General features: G+C 45.6%; 1 protein-coding gene across 2 annotated transcripts in view; it reads left to right on the top strand.

The window, feature by feature from the left end:
• The first annotated feature begins 6,547 nt into the window (after positions 1 to 6,547).
• TUBGCP6 (tubulin gamma complex component 6) overlaps positions 6,548 to 18,842 on the top strand; it is a 34,798-nt gene continuing 22,503 nt past the window's right edge. The window contains exons 1-7 of one of the 2 annotated variants that reach the window (XM_083463251.1): positions 6,548 to 6,846; positions 8,303 to 9,137; positions 9,938 to 10,101; positions 11,390 to 11,600; positions 12,387 to 12,560; positions 14,622 to 14,743; positions 18,397 to 18,466. In XM_083463251.1, the coding sequence (XP_083319377.1) occupies positions 8,391 to 9,137; positions 9,938 to 10,101; positions 11,390 to 11,600; positions 12,387 to 12,560; positions 14,622 to 14,743; positions 18,397 to 18,466 (1,488 nt within the window). In that variant the 5' untranslated portion in view covers positions 6,548 to 6,846; positions 8,303 to 8,390. The remainder of the gene's footprint in view (positions 6,847 to 8,302; positions 9,138 to 9,937; positions 10,102 to 11,389; positions 11,601 to 12,386; positions 12,561 to 14,621; positions 14,744 to 18,396; positions 18,467 to 18,842) is intronic. The other variant, XM_083463250.1, reaches the window with a different exon arrangement.

Below are 18,842 nucleotides of genomic sequence, written 5' to 3'. Positions count from 1 at the left end.
CAACCGACTCTCAACTGCCTCCCCCAACATTCACGCTCCCTTTCCAAGCCTCCTCCAACCTTCCGTCTCTATCAGAATTCCACTCTCTCTTCCACCCTCCCTCCCTGCTTGACAGTCACTTGGGAATTCTAATAAAGGTAAAGGTAAAGGGACCCCTGACCATTAGGTCCAGTCGTGGCCGACTCGGGTTGCAGCGCTCATCTCACTTTATTGGCCGAGGGAGCCAACGTACAGCTTCCGGGTCATGTGGCTAGCATGACTAAGACGCTTCCGGCAAACCAGAGCAGCGCACGGAAACACCGTTTAACTTCCCGCTGGAGCGACACCTATTTATCTACTTGCACTTTGACGTGCTTTCAAACTGCTAGGTTAGCAGGAGCTGGGACAGAGCAACGGGAGCTCACCCTGTCCGATCGGCAAGCCCTAGGCTCTATGATTTAGACCACAGCGCCACCCGCGTTACGTTTACCTAACTCTGACCTAGCTCACATGGATTCAATCACTCACTGTTCATTCCTTACAAGTTTCTAACCTGGGTCAGCGTGGACTTTTTACCTCCCGGTGAACTGCAGGACTGCTGAGGGGAAGTTTCTATTTTTACATCCTTTTGTATTACAGGCTTGGGGGGTCGTTTGCAAAATTGGATATTTTCTACTCAATTTGGTGGTTCAGAATAAATTCTATTTGGCTCTTCCTTCAGTACCTCTGGTTAAGAATGCTTCTGGTTACAAACACTTCAGGTTACGAGCTCCGATAACCCGGAAGTAACTGCTCCTGGTTGTGAACTTTGCCTCAGGATGCAAACGGAAATTGCGCAGTGGGAGCCCCATTAGTGAAAGTGCGCCTCAGGATAGGAACGGTTTCAGCTTAAGAACGGACCATTGGAACAAATTAAGTTTGTAACCAGAGGTACCACTGTACTCCACATCTACCTCTAGGGTTTGGGGTGTCCCCTGCAAATGCATAACAGTTTTTGCCTGCATACTTCTTACTGCTACTGTTGCTATGAACCAATGCATGAGAATAAAGTAAGGAAGGCTTATTTTTAAACTTCTCAGCTTCCGGCCTGATTCTTTCTGCAGTGGGCAGCTGACTTCATAGCTTGACTTCCTCCAAACAAGGTTCCGCAGCCTAATTCCTATCCTTTTAAGTTTTCTGTCAAAGATGGCATTTTAAAACGTTTTTTTAAGAACCAGGTGGCAACCCTACTTCAGGTATACAGGACCCACACTTTGAATGGTGCTCGCAAACATACTAGGAGCCATCGTAGATCCTTTAGGACCGGTGTTATATGGTCCAGTTGGCTGCTCCTAAGCTTTTAATTTTGCTCTCAAGGAGGGGATTTTAGAACTTTGTTCATCTCACATTTGTGGGTATCTGGAGGGATAAATTTCAATGAATATATACACTCCTTCCTGTTAAAACCCATCCCACACAGTGACAAGATCCTGAAACTTTGGGAAATTCTCTTTAAAATGATCTACAACTTATTTAGGAATGATGAGTCTGTAGGTTGATATTTCAATGGAATTACCCAGTGACTTCAAGCCTTAGAGTTAAGAAAATAGAGGCATGGAAAGGCCATATGGTTTAACCTTGTAAACAACCAGATATTCACAACAGAAAATATAATCTGGGGACCACAGCTGAAGACCTGCCAAGCTGACAACATCTGTGGACAAGTCAAGCCAGGGAGCCAAGCCGCAGGCACCAGTGATGGGTGATGCTAACAACCACAACAACAACAACAGTAATAATGCCACTCATCTCCTCTGGGCATCCTACCTTCAGAATTCATTCTTATCATCACTTGTCCAGCAAGTATCTCAGCATCATCTGACAGGCATCCCTCTTGCTGGGCACTATAAGGCTTGCTTGCAAAGCAGCATTTTGTGACATCACAAACAGGGGCCAGGCTGCTGGGTTGCCAGGCAGCTGAATTAATAGAAAGAAAATCAAAGGGGGTGGGGTTTCAAAGTGTGCTGGGATGAGGCCACTGTGGGTCAGCCCAAAGGGTGCTGTTGGGGTGTGTGGTTGTGCCTCCCGTTGTTCTGCATCTTGCTCCCCCGCCTGTTCCTTTAGCTGCTCGATAGAATCATAGCATGGTAGAGTGCAACCCAAGGGTTGTCTAGTAGTCCAGTGTTTCCCAACCACTGTTCCGCGGCACACTAGTGTGCCGCGAGATGTTGCCTGGTGTGCCGCGGGAAAAATTAAAAAATTCGAAAGATTTTTTTTTAAAAAAAAGTCAAATTTTCGATTGGGGCGCCGTCACTAGATGACCCCTGGGGTTCCCTCCCTCCCGCTCTGCGCCTCCCTCCTCCTCCTCCTCCTCCTCCTCTGGGGAGGCCCTTCCTGGCTCTCGGCCAAGGCTTGGCGGCTGCCACTTACTCACTCGCTCGCCCACCCGTCCCTCCATCCCTGCACCCGGCCTCTCCCCCTCCGTCCCCGGCGCGGGGGCTGCCGGGATCCGTAGTCCCCTCGCCCTTGGGCTCCGCGCCCGCGCGGGGTGCACTAACTACGTTTCCCAGCGTGGCCTGGCGGGCCGGGCGTTTTGTTTGAAGCGCTCTTCTCCCGGCCATGGAATGAGCGCAGCGGCGCCGGCCGGGTGGGCAGGGGCTCTTCCGCGCAGACCCTGCGCAGCCTGCCTGCGCCCCCGCGGAGATCGGGCGGCAGGATGGAGCCCGGGGATCCCTGCGGAGGCGGAGCGGCGGAGGCGGAGGCTGCCCCCCAGGTAGGGCTGCGTCGGGGGGGGTATTATTTTTGCAATGCTGCATCCGCACCGGAGGGGACGCATCGGACCGCGGGGAGACCCCTTGGCGGGCGTGCAAGGCAAAGCAGTGCAGGCGTTGCATGGAGTGCAGTGCAATGCAATGGCAACGCGGCGCCCTGCATGCATGCATGCAACTTCCACCGGCGCTCCGGACTTGGCAGGTGAGGGGGGTCCCCAGTGGGCGGCAGAGAGAGCCGGGAGGGCGAAGGAGAGCCGGGGGGGGGAGCAGCGCTGCTCCCCGAGCCGAGCCCGGGGGGAAACTTCGGTGTCGTTGTGCCGGGTGTTGGAAGCGGAGGCTGGCGGGGGCCCCTCACCTGCAAAACCTGGTCGCCTCTCATATATTTCGTGCATTGCATTCATCGCCCGCTTTCTCCTCCAAGGAGCTCCCGGGGGCGCGCATGGTTCTCCCCGTGTTATCCTCGCAACAACAGCCCTGCAAGGTGGGTCAGGCGAGTGGCCCAAGGGAGCACCCAGGGATTGTCCTGGCCAGGTGGGGTGATTTGAACCCTGATCTCTGCCTGGTCTTCGTCCTCATTTAGCCCCCACATGTGCATGACTGTGCATGACTGAGGTTTTCCCCCCTCGTCTTGGCTATGGTGTGAGTCTGTGCTGTTAATTAATGGGGTTCTGCCTTCGGAGAAGATGAGCCAGCCCTCAAGGAGGTGATTATGTAATTTGCTAGCAATTCATGTCCCTCCCGGCGTGACGCTGTGCGCTGACGTCACGGGGCTGTAATGGTGGTGTGCCTCGAGATTTTTTTCATGAAACAAGTGTGCCTTTGCCCAAAAAAGGTTGGGAAACACTGGTCTAGTCCAACGCCCGGCAATGCCAGGATCCTGCCCACAGCCAGCCTTGGCTGGGTTCCAAACTCCAACCATCTTCTTACCAGCCAGATGCACTGACCCCTTGCAATTCTGCATGGGGGTGGAGAAAGGGGAGAGAGAAATGTTTTGCTCTCTGTCCCTCAGGACATTGATATGAGAGCCACGACATGCAGCCCTGTCAATATCTCAAGGGCCGTCACAGGGAGGAGAGAGGAAGCTTGTTTTCTCCTGCTCCAGAGGCCCTCAGGACCTGAAGCCATGGCTTCAAACTACAAGAAAGGAGATTCAGACTCAACCTCAGGAAGAACGTCCTGACAGCAAGAGCTGTTTGACAGTGGAAGGAAATCCCTCGGAAGGCGGTAGACTCTCCTTCCTGGGAGGTTTTTCAGCAGACGTTGGATGGCCATCAGCTATGGATGCTTTAGCTGAGATTCCTGCATTGCAGGGGATTCCGCCCAACTCTATGATCCTACGATTTAAAGTGCATCCAATGAGCATTTAAAGCACATGACGTTGCCCAAATGATCCTGGGCATTGTAGCTTCCCTCTCACAGATCTACAATTCCCAGAACCCCTAAGAGATGCTGCTCATGGCGGAGAAACAGTTTCTATGCAAATGCAATTCTGGTTCTAAACACAGCATAAGGGGTCTCTAAAGTATAGTGTATTTTAAAATGGGGTTTAAGAGTTGTTAGGGCTTTTAAAATGTTTTATGTAGTTTTTATGTAGTTTTATGTAGTTTTTATGTAGTCTTCTGTAGTTTTGTGGTAGTTTCATGTAGTTTTTAGGTAGTTTTACAATTTCATTGTTCCGCACGGGACAATGACAATAAAGATATCGTTATCGTTATCGTTAAAACTACAACTCCTATGATCATTTGGGGGAAGATGCCTGCTTTTTGGAGCAGGGAGGAGAGCCTGCAGCTCACTTCCCCCTAGGAACCATGAACGGGAAGCTCAAGTGCTTCTAACAGGATGACTTCACAGAGCAGGGTGGATAAAATATTCTTCCAAAAGTTGGGTGCCTCCCCTCTCTCTGCCGAGTCGTGGCAAGAGCCCATGGGGTTCCAAGCTCTCACCTTTGGAGAACTGAGACATGACAGAGAGTGTTCTAGCTTTCAGAAAGGGTACAGCTGAGTCCTTTCAAGAGGGACTTGTCCTCCACAGCAGGGCAGCCAGTTGGATTCCAGAATTCTGGTGGAGAGTGATGATCGGAGGCGGCTTTGAAAGCGAGTTTGAATGTTTTTTGGGGGGAGGCAGTTGAGAGTTGGTTGAGAGTGGTGGGTTCTAGAAGGGAGGGGGCCAAAGCACGGTTTCCAATTGGCTGCAGGAGCTTCCTGCACTCAATCGGAAGCTGTGTTGGATGTTTAGCTTCCAAAGAACATTCTCAAACTGGAACACACTTCTGGGGTTGCGGCGTTCCAATTTCCGTATTTGTTATTTTAGATACTAAGTTTTTTGAAACAAAGATGTAATCGATCCTTGAGTAGGTCTTATGCACTGGTGAGAAGAAAAAAATTCTTCTCTCCTTCCCTCATCACTCTTCAAACATCTTTCACCTTTCCTTTTCATAATTTTAGCTAATCCTGGAATGTTACTACGTATTTCCTCTGGCTTAGGATTTGACTTATCCAATCGTTTATCTAATACCATATTGAAATCTCCTTTTGAATATCCTCCATTTCGTTAAACACTTTGCGTGTTGAGTTCCACAGTGCCACCCCCCAAAAATTCACACAGCACACGTTAACTTTTGTTTAAGGTTTTTGGCATAATTTTGGCCACAACTTTATTCAAATACAGAAAATGTGAGTGGTTGCTTAGGCATTGGTTATGACTATCTGTCCTTGCCCCCCAAGGACAGAGCTGGCACTTCCGGGCACCACCGGAAGCCAGCGTAGGAAACAAGTATTGGGGAGAAATGAGGCTGGGAATTCAGTCCAACACCTCTCGCCCTCATGTTCTGGTGGGGCTTGCACGGCCCAAGCCCGGCACCACGGACAAGGACGAAAGAATGGCAAGCCCCTGGATTCCTTTAACGGAATTCCCTTTCGCATCATTTGGCGGGATAGGCACCTTACCCCTCCAAGCACCAATTTAACCAATGCCTAACCGCCAACCTTACAAGTTGTGACGATTTGCTACGCAGTAGGCAAAAACCAAATGGCAACAGCCAATCAGCCAAATGGCAAAATTCCTACCAGGCCCCCGCTCAAAGGCGAACGACCCCATGACAGGCATAGCAAGGTCAAATGAACCCAAGAACCACCCTACAAAAGGGAGGGGGGGCGGGTGATCCAATGCAAAACGGCCAAGAGGACGTCCCCTAGTCTAACTCCTCAATTTATAGACTCTGACCCCTCCTCCAAATTAGCAACACACAAAAATCCCCAGCAACCCATTTAACCCTTTTCCGGCTTGGGTTCCCCAAATTTGCCTAGTCATGATGGTGGCCTGCTCCCCAACCGCAACACGTGCTCTCTGCTAGTGAGAACACGCTTTATCAAAAAAAATCCACCTGATTTTCATTAGGAGCATAGTGCATTCTTCCCCTGCCATTGAATTATAATGTACAGTACTGTATCTGCCTTCCAGCTGTTTTGGGACTACAGTTCCCATCATCCTTGACTACCGGTCCTGCTATTTAGGGATGATGGGAGTTGTAGTCCAACAACAGCTGGAGACCCAAATTTGGGAGACCCTGATGACACCTTTCCTGCGTGCTAGAAAGGGCTACCGTAGTAAAGGAGTTTAATGCTTTCTGGGCATTTGCTTAGGGCGTGCGCCTCTTTTAGCTCCAGCAGCCCTAGATGTTACTTCCCGTGGTTTGAACATGTCCCGTCCTGAGCATGCGCACTGCGTCTTCTCCATACGTCGACAACCACAACAACCCCCCCCCCCCCCGCCGCTGCGTTTAAAGGGAGGAATCCGCGCTCCGGCTCTTGCTTAGCCCCGCCCCCTTTCCTTTCCCCTCTGGCGGCGAGGCCTCAGCGTTCTAAAAACCCCGCATTCCCGCCTTCGTCGCTCCCCTGTGATGTCACAAGGCCGCGACTCGCAGAGGAGCGCGATTTCCCATCACGGCGGCGGCGGCGGCGGCAGCAGCGCTGAGGGCTCGCCGAGCTCCGCGGGGCGCCCGTTTTTCGCGCCGCCCTTCAGCGGGGATGGGGTGAAGAGAGGCAAATACGGACGGGCGGCAGCGGGCGGGCGGTTCGCGTCGCCGTGAAACACCCCGGAGCGACGGGAGGCCTGTTCGGTATGGGGCGTTGCCATGGAAACCGTGATGGGGGGGTGCGGGTGCGCCAGGCGTTATGGAGGGGAAAGCGCCCGAGTCTCGACCCAAGAAGCTCTTCCCGCCTTCTTCGTTCTAGGTGGTATGGGGGCCTCTCAGGGTGGTGCAGGGTTGGCACTCAGCACAGGCTGAATTGGAGCCCTGGTGTTACCTCCTAGTGAGCCCTGGCTCCTTTTAAGCCCCATTAACTGCCCCTTCTTTTTTTTAAAAAAAGTAAAGTCTGTTTTGGGGGGGGCAGGGGCGCACTTTGGTAATATGAAGGATGGAGACCAAAAGGAGGCAGCTTTTTTCGGGGGGGGGGCACACACAAGGAGCCCCTATGTTGCTTTGACTGTATACTTTATATTTGATATATATATATAGAGAGAGAGAGAGAGAGAGTTTTAACATAGATACATTTATGCCAGGAAAGCAAAGAAACCAACCAACAAACATACAATCAATCAAACAAACAAACAAACAAACAAACAAACTATAAATTGACAAACAAACAATAGCAATATATGAAACAACACAATTCTTATAGCTAACATTATTTGTACTCCCAATGATGTGAATGATTGTAAAACTTGTAAAACAAGAAATTACTTCCAATTAGTCTCGCTGTATTTTATCTGTTGATTATCTTATACCGCACAGTTACATATTTCTTATATAGCTTCTGTTAACTTCCCTACAAGCTTATATTTATACAATGCAAGGTTCAGTCTAATTCTGCCAAGAAGTTTCCTTTTATACCGTAATTTTTAAAGTATTCTTTAAAAATTATCCAATCCTTATAGACTATTTGTTTTGTTTGGCCTCTTATCCTTCCTGTCGTCTTTGCTAGCTGCAGGTATTCTACCATTAGGATTTGCCAATCCGCCGTGTTAAGTATTGCTGTATTTTTTACTTTCTTCAGTAATGTTTAATTCTGGATTGTTTTATTGATGTTTTAATGTGCTGTAAACCGCTTTGAGGTTTTTCTTAAAAATATAAAGCAGTATAGAAATGAAATTATTAATAATAATAATAATAATAATAATAATATGGTACCGTGAGCGAGGAGGGCAAACTTCTCCCCCACCCATTTCTTTCATGACAATTCATTTGGGTACCGTTGCTTTTGAAATGGATTATCTCAGTAGGCGCCCGTATAAATGTAGGTATGGTTATTGGGGTATAGATATAGGTAGGGTTGTTGAGGGTTCGTGGCTCCATTCGAATATTAAAAATATCGTAGAGATACCGAAATTTTGAAATGTAGAGGTTCCATGGCTTGACTTTTGAAGAACAGGGGTCCCACGGTACTTAGCTAATTGGGAACCACTGATCAAGACCTTTAATGCACAGTTGGTAAGGATGTTGCATTAATAAAGTAATTGAAACTTTATTTCAGTAGGGAGAAGATCATTAATTATTCTCCTTTTGCTTTTCCAAGCAGCGTAATGGATCCCCAGCAGATTCTTAGTACTGGTTATACACAATCTTGACTTCAAGAGGATATCCAGTTAACTGCTGCTGCTGCCATGGAGAGTATTACAAAGCTGTTTGGTGATTTGTGTGAGGCCCACATAGCAGGTTTGTCAAAGAAGGTCCATTTGGGCAGGGAAAAGAACAGCAAAAAAGGATCCAGTAAAAGCCTCAAGAAAATTGCGTATAATGCTTTGTTTTCCACCCTTTTTGTGGATGAGACCCAGAAGGCACAGTCAAATGTTTCTAGACTTCCAGTGAAAAACAGAATTCTAATGCTATCTTTCAACTTGAGAGTTGCTGGAATGGGGAAGGAAGCTGACCGTCTGGAGGAGCTTGTAGATGATTTGGAAAGGTCTACCTGTTTACCATTTACTGAAATTACTTCTGTTCTGGATCTTCTGATTCAGCTTGCAGGAACAGGACCACCTCAGTGCTTACCACCCAAAAAAGACTACTTTGCAAACAACAAATATGTTGGAAGAAATGTAAAATACCAAGGTTACGATTATTATGATGTTAGTGTGTTTGAAGCCGATATGCAGGCATTAATTGCAAATGAGGAACATCAGTTTAGTGATACAGTTCAAAAGACACTGCAGATCATGGAGGCAGCACCTGGCACAGGTCTTCCTACTGTGGAATTATTTTCACAAAGCTGCTCGGTTGGCGACAAGTTTGAGAGAGAAACCCGTGTCTCGCTCTTTGGGGCTCTTATTCACAGTCGTACATACGACATGGATATCAAGTTGGATTTTCCACCAGTGCCTGACAGTGCAGATTTGTCTGGACTTGCAATCAAGGTATGGAACATTTTCAGTGACCCTTATTTTATTTATATTTAGCATAGATATTTGTTAGAGCATGCAAGTTGTAATAAATTGGGCATCTTCTTCATCAATGCTGTTGTTTTCAGTTAGACGCTTGTGAGCAAAATTCTTTTTTAATAATTTCCTCGTGTCTTCCTTCTGTTGTCTACCTGGTGTTTCCCTTTCTCTCTTGCTTGTGCATCTGAGAGCACTTGCAGCATTCTGACCCATTCAGCTCCTTTGCAAATAGTAGTTTCCACATGTCACACTATTTTTGAAATCCAAAGGGGTACAATCTGTAGCCACCATCTTGTGTGTCAGATTTATATGTGCAGCAGGGCTTTTGTTGTCTTTTTCACTTGCTTTTCCTCCAACACCTTGTATATAACAGTATACACCATTGTAAACAACTTTTGAAATTTAAGGAGCAGGGGGAGGGAGAAGGCAGTATTTTTGTTTGAAGGAAATGCTTCATGTATTTCTCTCCTGAATCCTACCAAATGATGTATCCTGATCTGATCACAATCTGTATATTGCAACAGCTTTGTAAGATAGCTCATTAGTGTTCTCATTTTAAAGAGGGGGCAGGGGAACCACGTCTTATTGTATGGCTAAACAAGGATTTGAACCCATGTTTATGGTCACTATTGTTTCTTGCTATGCCCTTTAGTTCCTTCAGAAGATGAGGGATTCAAATCTGCATCCAGTTGCAGGCAAATAAGTTAACTGTTTTGGTCGCAATTATGGAAAATCACTGTGCTGAAAGATAATCAACTGGGTACATGTTTTTATAGGTCCCACAAAGTATAGATCCTTCAGAAGATGAGGGATTCCAGTCTGCATCCAATCTCACCCCTGACTCTCAGTCAGAACCCAGTGTCACACCAGATATTGATCTCTGGGAAGCAGTGCTCACCTATGGACCTAGTAAGCGGAGATGTTGGGAAAGGATTGGATGGTACGTATTTGTCTTTAAGATTCAGAATGTTGAGCTGTTTTTGTTGGAAGCTGCCGTGATTAGTATCAAGTCAATAGTCAGTGAATTTGAAACAAGTTTCCAAAATTATTTTTGAAATAGCAAAATTCAAGGCCTAGGGTGGTATTCAACTAAGTTATTACTCAGTGTAGACCTATTAAAATGAATAGACCTAACTTGTACATTAATGTCACCGTGTCTTTTCTGATTAAAATTTAGTTGAATACCAGGTCCCCTCTAACGTTCCCAATAAACTTGAGAATGGCAGCTGAATGGAAACTGGGATCCAAAAGGCCATACACACCCAAGCTTCTCAGGCCTTCCTGTTGTATCTTCCAAAAAGTTATGGAGCCTGGCAGATGGGGAATCTCTAGAGTGGCATCCATTGTACTGAGGGGAATCTGGCAAACCCCCAATGTGCTCTAGGCATTCCCATGGATCTGCTTAGATCCTAACAATTGGGAGACTTTGCATGTAATTCTGAACCATGGTCTACCATTATGAAAATCAGCTGCAGTGAACCTTTGGATCCCAGGCTTTCCTTTCCTCCTTGTGACTTCAAGGAGATCATCTTACAACGGTAGAGTTGGAAGGGACCCTGAGGGTTATCTAGTCCAACCCCCTGCAGTGCAGGAATCACAGCTAAAGAAACCCTGAGAGATAGCTGTCCAACCTCTGCTTAAAAACCTTTAAGGATGTAGAGTCCACCACCTTTCGAGGGAGACTGTTTCATTGTCAAACAGCTCTTCCCATCAGAAAACTCTTCCTAATGATTATCCTTTCTTGTCTTTTGAATCCATTGGTTTGGGTCTCTCCAACCCACCGAGCAGCAGTAAACAAACTTGTTCCATCTTCCGTGTAACGGCCCTTCATATATTTGGAGATGGCTCTCATATCTCCTCTCAGTCTCCTGTTATGCAGGCTAAATGTGCCCAACTCCATCAACCAATTCTCTTAGGCTTGGTTTCCAGACCTTTTATCATCTTGGTCACCTTCCTCTGCACACTAACTTGTTGACATCCTTCTTAAATTGTGCTGCACAGGACCCCAGGTGGTGTCTGGCCAAGGCAGAATAGAGTAGATCTGGACTTCAGTTGATGCAGCCTAGAATTGCATGAGCATTTTTTGCTGTAACATCTGAATTGATAGAGGCCATGAAAACCCTAGGCTTTATGGTGGGTTGGATGAAAGCCATTCTTCTACAGGCCTAAGTTTTTCAGAGTGGCACTTTATACATTTGATTGTTATTTGTTTTCCCCCCCAAACACAGTCCTCCTGGGAAAAAAGAGGAGCCGTACCTTTCTGAAGCTGGCAGAGAAGCCTTTGACAAATTTTGCAGACTTCGAGAAGGGGAATTGCAGTTTTTCAGCAGTACCAAACTTCAGCTTCCACAACGTGTTTTAATAAAAGAATCAGAACTTGTTAAAGATGTTTTGAATGTCCTTATTGGGGTGGTATCTACTTCATTCTCATTTAATCAGGTATACAGAAGTATGTAAATAGCTGCTGAGGAGCTCTAACCTTTGCTTTTAAGGCCCAGCATGCACACTTGTGTTTTATGTCAGCAGAAATAATATTATAGTAACATTCATCATTTCACAGAGAGGATGCATGTTACTGAATTTTGCAAAGCATATGAAAACAAGACTTAAGATGCTCTGCAAGTATCATTTATATACCCGTATGCTTATGAAGAGTTACTAAGTAGACAGAAAAAACTAATACGGGTTGTATCCATCATAAGAGTATTCATTAAAAAAACATACACATACAAATCACAAACTGGTTTATAATACAAAATATGCAGTAAAACCAATACCTATATAATAATAACAGTAAATCTAGATTAAGAAGAGACTGACATTAATTGCCAGTATGGACCCAAGCATACAATCCAGGCATGGTAGATCTGGCAATAAAATGCAATTTGCATTGTACAGAAAGGAATGTTTTGGGAACTGTTCCCTAGAAAATAAGGGCTTCCATGTGAATTTTTATGGATTTAATTTTCTTTATAATTTTCCATGTGTGTATATTTATTTTTCTACCTAATGCCATAATATTGAATCTGCTGATAAGCTATTAATGATCACTTAGTGGTTTTTTGCATAGTAGGTTTCCCCCACCAAAAAAGATTTTTAAAGACAAACAGTGCACCTATTTAGTAGCTCTAACTTATGATGATGAGGACTTGTGTATCAATTTTGTAACTACTTTGTGTGCTGTACATTTTTATTGATGCCTTCCTCTTTTTTACAACCCTGTAGGCAGCCGTGCTGTTTGTGGCCAAGCAGGGTCTACATGTATCTGGAACATCACCTGAAAGCATGAGCAGTCTCCTGTCAGAAGTTGCTGAATATGGAACTTATTACACACGACTGAGCCGCTTCTCTGTCCAACCAGTTTTGGACTCTTCGTACAGAAAAGGACTTGTTTTTCAGGTAGCATGCTGGCAGTTTTGCTATCACTAGTCTATCTTGATGTCCTGCTATATTTCTGACTTTATCTGATGTCTATTGGTTAGATCCAATTGCACCCTCTTGTTCATGAAAGCAGCTCGGATCCTACAGCTTCACCTCCCAAGCTGTACTGTAGGGTCCCCAACACTCCTGAGCAGAGTTTTGGGAGAAGCAAGGGGGAAAGAAGAACAGAGCACCCCTTTCTATCAGTAGAATACGGGGATCTCTGGAGAGTACCCAAACTCTTTTAGTAGTGTCCAAACTTTTTTCGAAGAGTGCCAGATTTGATGAAGTGAAGGGCTGTGAGGGCTGACCAAAGTTGTTAACCATTTTTTAGGATTGAAGTTGTTTTTTTAGGGTTGAAGTAGGTGTTTTTTTAGAATTTTACCCCCAAAATTAAACTGCCACAGGGGCCGGATTAAACCGACCTGCAGGCCAGATTATGCCGCCGAAATGGACTTTGGACATGCCTGCTTTACGACTGGAAGTGGGGAGAGGTATAGTCTCTCCTCTGAACAAAACGAGTTGTTATACAGCTGCCTAGAAGCCAGTTTGGTGCAATGGATTTGGAGTTGAAATTGGGTCCGGGAGTTGTTGAAATCCTCTTTCAACCCACTGGGAGCAACAGTGGTTTACTACATTGAGTCTTTGTGACGATAAGAGGAAGGAAATAAATGTGGCGTGCCTTGGGGCTTAGTGATTAGGTGGGTGGGTTGTGGATAAGAATTACTAGTTAGATCTAGTTAGATTTCCCAAAGCGGATTGCGGAAGTTTGGGACCCGGTTGTCGGGGAGGGAAGTTGATGAAAGGGGGCTACAGGAACAAGTAATGAGAATGTAATGTTTATCCAAGCAGTGAGGGCAATCAGTCTAGGTTGTTTTGTGGACAGTTGTTGGCATCTGTCTGTCTCAAGAGACAATTCACCACCTCCAGAGGTGAAGTCAAACTGCTGGAGAATTACAGCACCTGCTGTGGCTACAGAAACCTCCAACAAAGATGTACAAAAGTGTCCGAGGCGATTGCTGGAGTTGTGGGAAAAAAAGCAGGCACTCTTTACCATAAGTGGTGACAATGAAAGAAAATTAATGTGTTTTGGGAGGGCATCCATTTAGAATTGCAAAAAATGCTTAAAATCTCCTTTAATAGAAAACCAGAGGCCTACCTTCTGGGGATTACAGATTTGGATATAACCCCACCTCCCAAAAAAGGGTTGCAGCAAGAGTTTTTAATTGCTGCAAATTGGAAATCTGACAAACTTCCATCTATGCAAGATTGGATCCAAAAATTGACTGAATATACAGAGTTGGATAACTTGTCTAAAAAAAAAGAATAAACCAAAACAGGTATTTGTTTCAAAATGGGAAGTTTTTAAAATATGTTTGAAAAACAATTACAGAAGTTAAAACTTTGTTGCAGCATTTGACTAATTTCAGTAGTAGTATCAAGAATGATGTGAGATCAAAGAAAAACTAAGAATCAGTTAAATACAAGAACAACATATAACTACAGTAACTTGTCCAGTGGTACATTCTTATTAAGTTTCATATGCAGTACACAAGCTGTGCGTTTATTTGTGCACTGTCAATTCAAGTATTCTCTACACAGAGATTCTTGTGTTGTGGGTGGAATGAAAGCATATCCTGTCTCATCTATAAAGGAAAAGAATGGAAGTCAAATCTTGCCAAAAGTGTCTTATCTCCTCTTTTGCAGGCTAAACATACCCAGCTCCTCATAAGGCTTGGTTTATTTATATAAATATTTATATAAATATTTATTTACCACAAAATCATAAAAAATATCAAAGCGGTTTACAGCATTAAAAAGATAAAAGCCATACAATGCAAGTGGAAAAAAGTTAGAAAAAAAAGTTAAAAGCGTCTGCTCATAAGGTGTAAATTGGGCTTGCACAGATCCTAAGCACCTGAAGGAGGCTCAACAAGAATAGTACACTGAGTTGCCACTTTCCTATAAGGCATACACTGAATGTATGCCGTGTGCAAACAATTTTCATAGCAGATCTTCTTTTCACTTCTCTCCTGTCAGGCATTTACAAGCGGGCTGAGAAAATACCTCCAGTACTACCGAGCGTGTGTTTTGTCGACTCCTTCCACTCTGACGCTTCTAACCATCAGCTTCCTCTTCAGGAAATTAGGACGCCAGCTAAGGTAATACCATGGCATTAAAAGTTAACGGAAAGGAAGCCTTGACATCTTCCATGCTTGATCCAAACCACAAAGGAATCAAGAGACGTGCCCTTTAAACTGCTGATAGCATTGCTGTAGTTTAGTCCTCATTGGTAAAGCAGTTTCAGACTAGATTAGCTAGCATTGTTCTGCTTCTCCTATCGTCTGTAATCTGATGCTCAGTTCTCCGTCTCCTTCACTGTTATACTGTCTGCTTATGCAGCATAGTTGTAGCATAATATTTTTAGTCAGTTAATTTAGACGGTGGGTTCATAGGTGAGACATTTTAAGTAACCATAGGGGCGTAGGAAACTTACTTATACCGAGTCATGCCATTGGTCCATCTCAGCTTAGTATTCTCTGCACTGATTGGCAGTTGCTCACTAGGGTTTCAGGCAGAAGATTTCCTCTTTCTACCTGGAGATGATGGGAATTGAACCTATGACCTTTCACATGCGAGGCAGATGCCCTACCGCTTTATATATATTATTCCCTTCCTCAGTAACCTGTATTACTTGCACTAGAACCAGGGTTTCCAGCTTCTGTACAGGCAACTCTCCACTTACATGGGGCTTTCGTTCCCGGGTACCCCTTGTATATGTGAAATTGCATATAGTGGGGGGAAAGCCTATAAACACCCTCTAAACCCCTGATAACCAGTAAGTAGGACATACCAGATTGGCATGAATGGCATCACTGGTGGTTCTCAGTCTTCCTCATTTCCTCCTTTCTCAAATACCAACTCTCCACAGGCCTCAGTGGTTGGTGCAAAGGCTCATGGGATTGCTGGCTGATTTCCCTGCTCTTTTCACCCCCCCCCCCCAGTTTTCACACTTTTGGGGGCTGTTTTTGCCATTTAACTTGGATTATTTCTTTATTTCCTGGTACTGCATATATATGTGAGGAGCTGGCTACTGTACCAGAAGTGTATTTTACTAGGCAAATTGACACGTGTTGAAAAGCTGAGATATTGATAGAAAATGTATTGCATTGTAACTGTATTGTAACTTTCGAATAACAATAAAGTTGCTGTAGTGTAGCCATAACAGCTTCCCAAGTTTGGAGCATATATTCACAGTCGTACCTTGGAAGTCAAACGGAATCCATTCCGGAAGTCCGTTCAACTTCCAAAATGTTTGGTAAGCAAGGTGCAGGTACCTATTGGCTGCAGGATGCCCCTGCAGCCAATCGGAAGCTGTGACAGACGTTCAGGTTCCAAAGAACATTTGCAAACTGGAACAGTCAGTTGATGGAGTTGAAAACAAGGCCGGTAATTAGACAGTGTGGCTGAAATTGAAGACATTTTTAAGAACAGTTTGGATGGTGCGGTAAGTGTTAGTGTTAATATGGTGTTGCCTACTTGCTTACATAGCTTTTTTAAAAAAGGGATTAGGCAAAAGTATGTAGGTCTATTGGCAGCTGTTAGGCTTGATAGCTAAATGGAACCTTCACCGACAGAGTTGCTATACATCTGTAGGGATGTGGGTGGCGCTGTGGTCTAAACCACTGAGCCTCTTGGGCTTGCCGATCAGAAGATCTGCGGTTTGAATCCCTGCGATGGAGTGAGCTCCCGTTGCTCTGTCCCAGCTCCTGCTAGCCTAGCACTTCAAAATCATGCCATCACAAGTAGATAAATAGGTACCACTGTGGTAGGAAGGTAAATGCCGTTTCTGTACACTCTGGTTTCTGTCACGGTGTTTCGTTGTGTCAGAAGCGGTTTAGTCATGCTGGCCACATGACCCGGAAAGCTGTCTGTGGACAAACGCCGGCTCCCTCGGCCTGAATGCGAGATGAGCGCCACATCCCCATAGTTGCCTATGACAGGACTTAACCATCTAGGGGTCCTTTATCTTTTTACCTTGTTATACATCTCAGCACCAGCTGCAGGGGCCAAACACTGAAAAACAGATAGTTTGTGAACTTCGCAGAAGCATTTACCGTATTTTTCGCTCTATAACACGCACCTGACCATAACACGCACATCGTTTTTAGAGGAGGAAAACAAGGGAAAAAATATTCTGAATGAAACAGTGGACGTATCATTTTTGTGCTTCATGCTGTGGCCACAGACATGTGATCTGATGGTGAATTTGGGGTGACCCAATGCAAAAATCCTGAGAATCCCTGTAACCACTTTTTTGCACCATTGCAGCCCCAGGCAACAGTGGGTGCGTGATTTTTGGGGGGCAGGCTGTAGCCATGGACATGCTATGTGCTCTGATGGTGAATTTGGGGTGACCCAATGCAAAAATCCTGAGAATCCCTGTGGATCCATGCTTTGTAACCACGTTTTTGCACCATTGCAGCCCCAGGCAACAGTGGGTGCGTGATTTGGGGGGGGGGGGACAGGCTGTAGCCATGGACATGCTATGTGCTCTGATGGTGAATTTTGGCTGACCCAATGCAAAGATCCTGAGGATCCATGTGGACCCATACTTTTTAACCACGTTTTTGCACCATTGCAGCCCCAGGCAACAGTGGGTGCGTGATTTTTTTGGGGGGGGACAGGCTGTAGCCATGGACATGCTATGTGCTCTGATGGTGAATTTGGGGTGACCCAATGCAAAGATCCTGAGGATCCATGTGGATCCATGCTTTGTAACCACGTTTTTGCACCATTGCAGCCCCAGGCAACAATGGGTGTGTGATTTTGGGGGGGCAGGCTGTAGCCATGGACATGCTGTGTGCTCTGATGGTGAATTTGGGGTGACCCAATGCAAAGATCCTGAGGATCCATGTGGATCCATGCTTTGTAACCACATTTTAAGTGGGGAGGGAAGGAAAAACACAGAAGGCTAAGAATGCAGGAGAGGGCTATAACGTGAGGAAAGGAAGGCAAAAGTTCCCCCCCACCCACCCACACAAGCCAGCCACTGTTTAAGGATTTCATCCTTTTAAATGGAAGAAAGCATATTTGAATGCTGTGTGTCTCCAAAAACAAAAAGCAGGAAGTCAAATCAGAATTTTAAGCCGAACCTGTAATCTCTCTTCCCTTCACAAACATTGTTCCCTCCGGAGCAGGGACAGGATAGAGCGACGCTCTGCTCTGCTTTCCTCTCTACTTGCCTGGAGGGGAGGGGCTTTCCCTGCTCTTTGTTCGGACGCTCTGCTTTCCTCTCTACTTGCCTGGAGGGGAGGGGCTTTCCCTGCTCTTTGTTCCGTTTGAGCAAACACAGCAACGAAACAGAGCAGGGTGGGCAGTAAGACCCTGAGGCAGAATGCAGGGAAGCTGCCACTTCCTCTCTTCAGGCTTCCCTTCTCCCTGAAGCGCGGTTTGATTTTTGCCTTATTTTTCGGCTCCAGGGACCACACATTCGCTCCATAACACGCACAGACATTTCCCCTTCCTTTTTAGGAGAAAAAATCTGCGTGTTATAGAGCGAAAAATACGGTAGTTATCCACTGGGGGAGACAGGATTTGAGCCTGGAAGGTCCAGTAAACTGGTTCTTAGGCTCTTAAACGGGAAGCTGTGGCTCTCTGGGTCTTAGATTCCACCTCCTATCAGCTCCAGCCAGCATGGCCAATAGCCAGGATTGATGGAAATTGTAATCTGGGGGCCCACAGGTCTTCCTCCCACCCCATGCTCTTAAAGGTACCACGCAAGTGTAATTTGCTGCTGTTGTGTTTTGTGAAGGTATATAGCTGAACTCTGCGGCATAGGAGTGACTGCGCAGGGAACTGCTGCTGCTGCTTCATTTCCAACAGTGAGTATGATTCCGCTTCTCTTTGCAGTCGCAGCCAACCGAGTGGTGTGCATTTTTAAGCATGAAACGACTAGGTGTGATTCAAACGTAAGCAAGCAATCTCAGAACGCTTTGGGTGCTGTTTCCATTCTGTATGCTTCCATTTCTAAGAAAAGTGATTTCCACCACTGAATCAGCTTGTAATGTGTCTGCTCATCAGTATTTAAAAAAAAACCATGTCAGATTGTATAGACGTGTCGGAATGTATTGGTTTTAAAAGAAATATAGTTAGGGGGAGCACATTTCTGCTTTCATTCAGCATTAATAAAAAGGTATCTCCAAAAGTCAACAAAAGGCTTTAAGGATTTTTCCAGCCAAACCAGCACTTCCAGCTGAG

Source organism: Podarcis liolepis, assembly GCF_965112155.1.
Source record: "Podarcis liolepis genome assembly, chromosome: 10".
NCBI classification, from domain to species: domain Eukaryota; kingdom Metazoa; phylum Chordata; class Lepidosauria; order Squamata; family Lacertidae; genus Podarcis; species Podarcis liolepis.
This window is presented reverse-complemented; position numbering and strand designations above follow the sequence as displayed.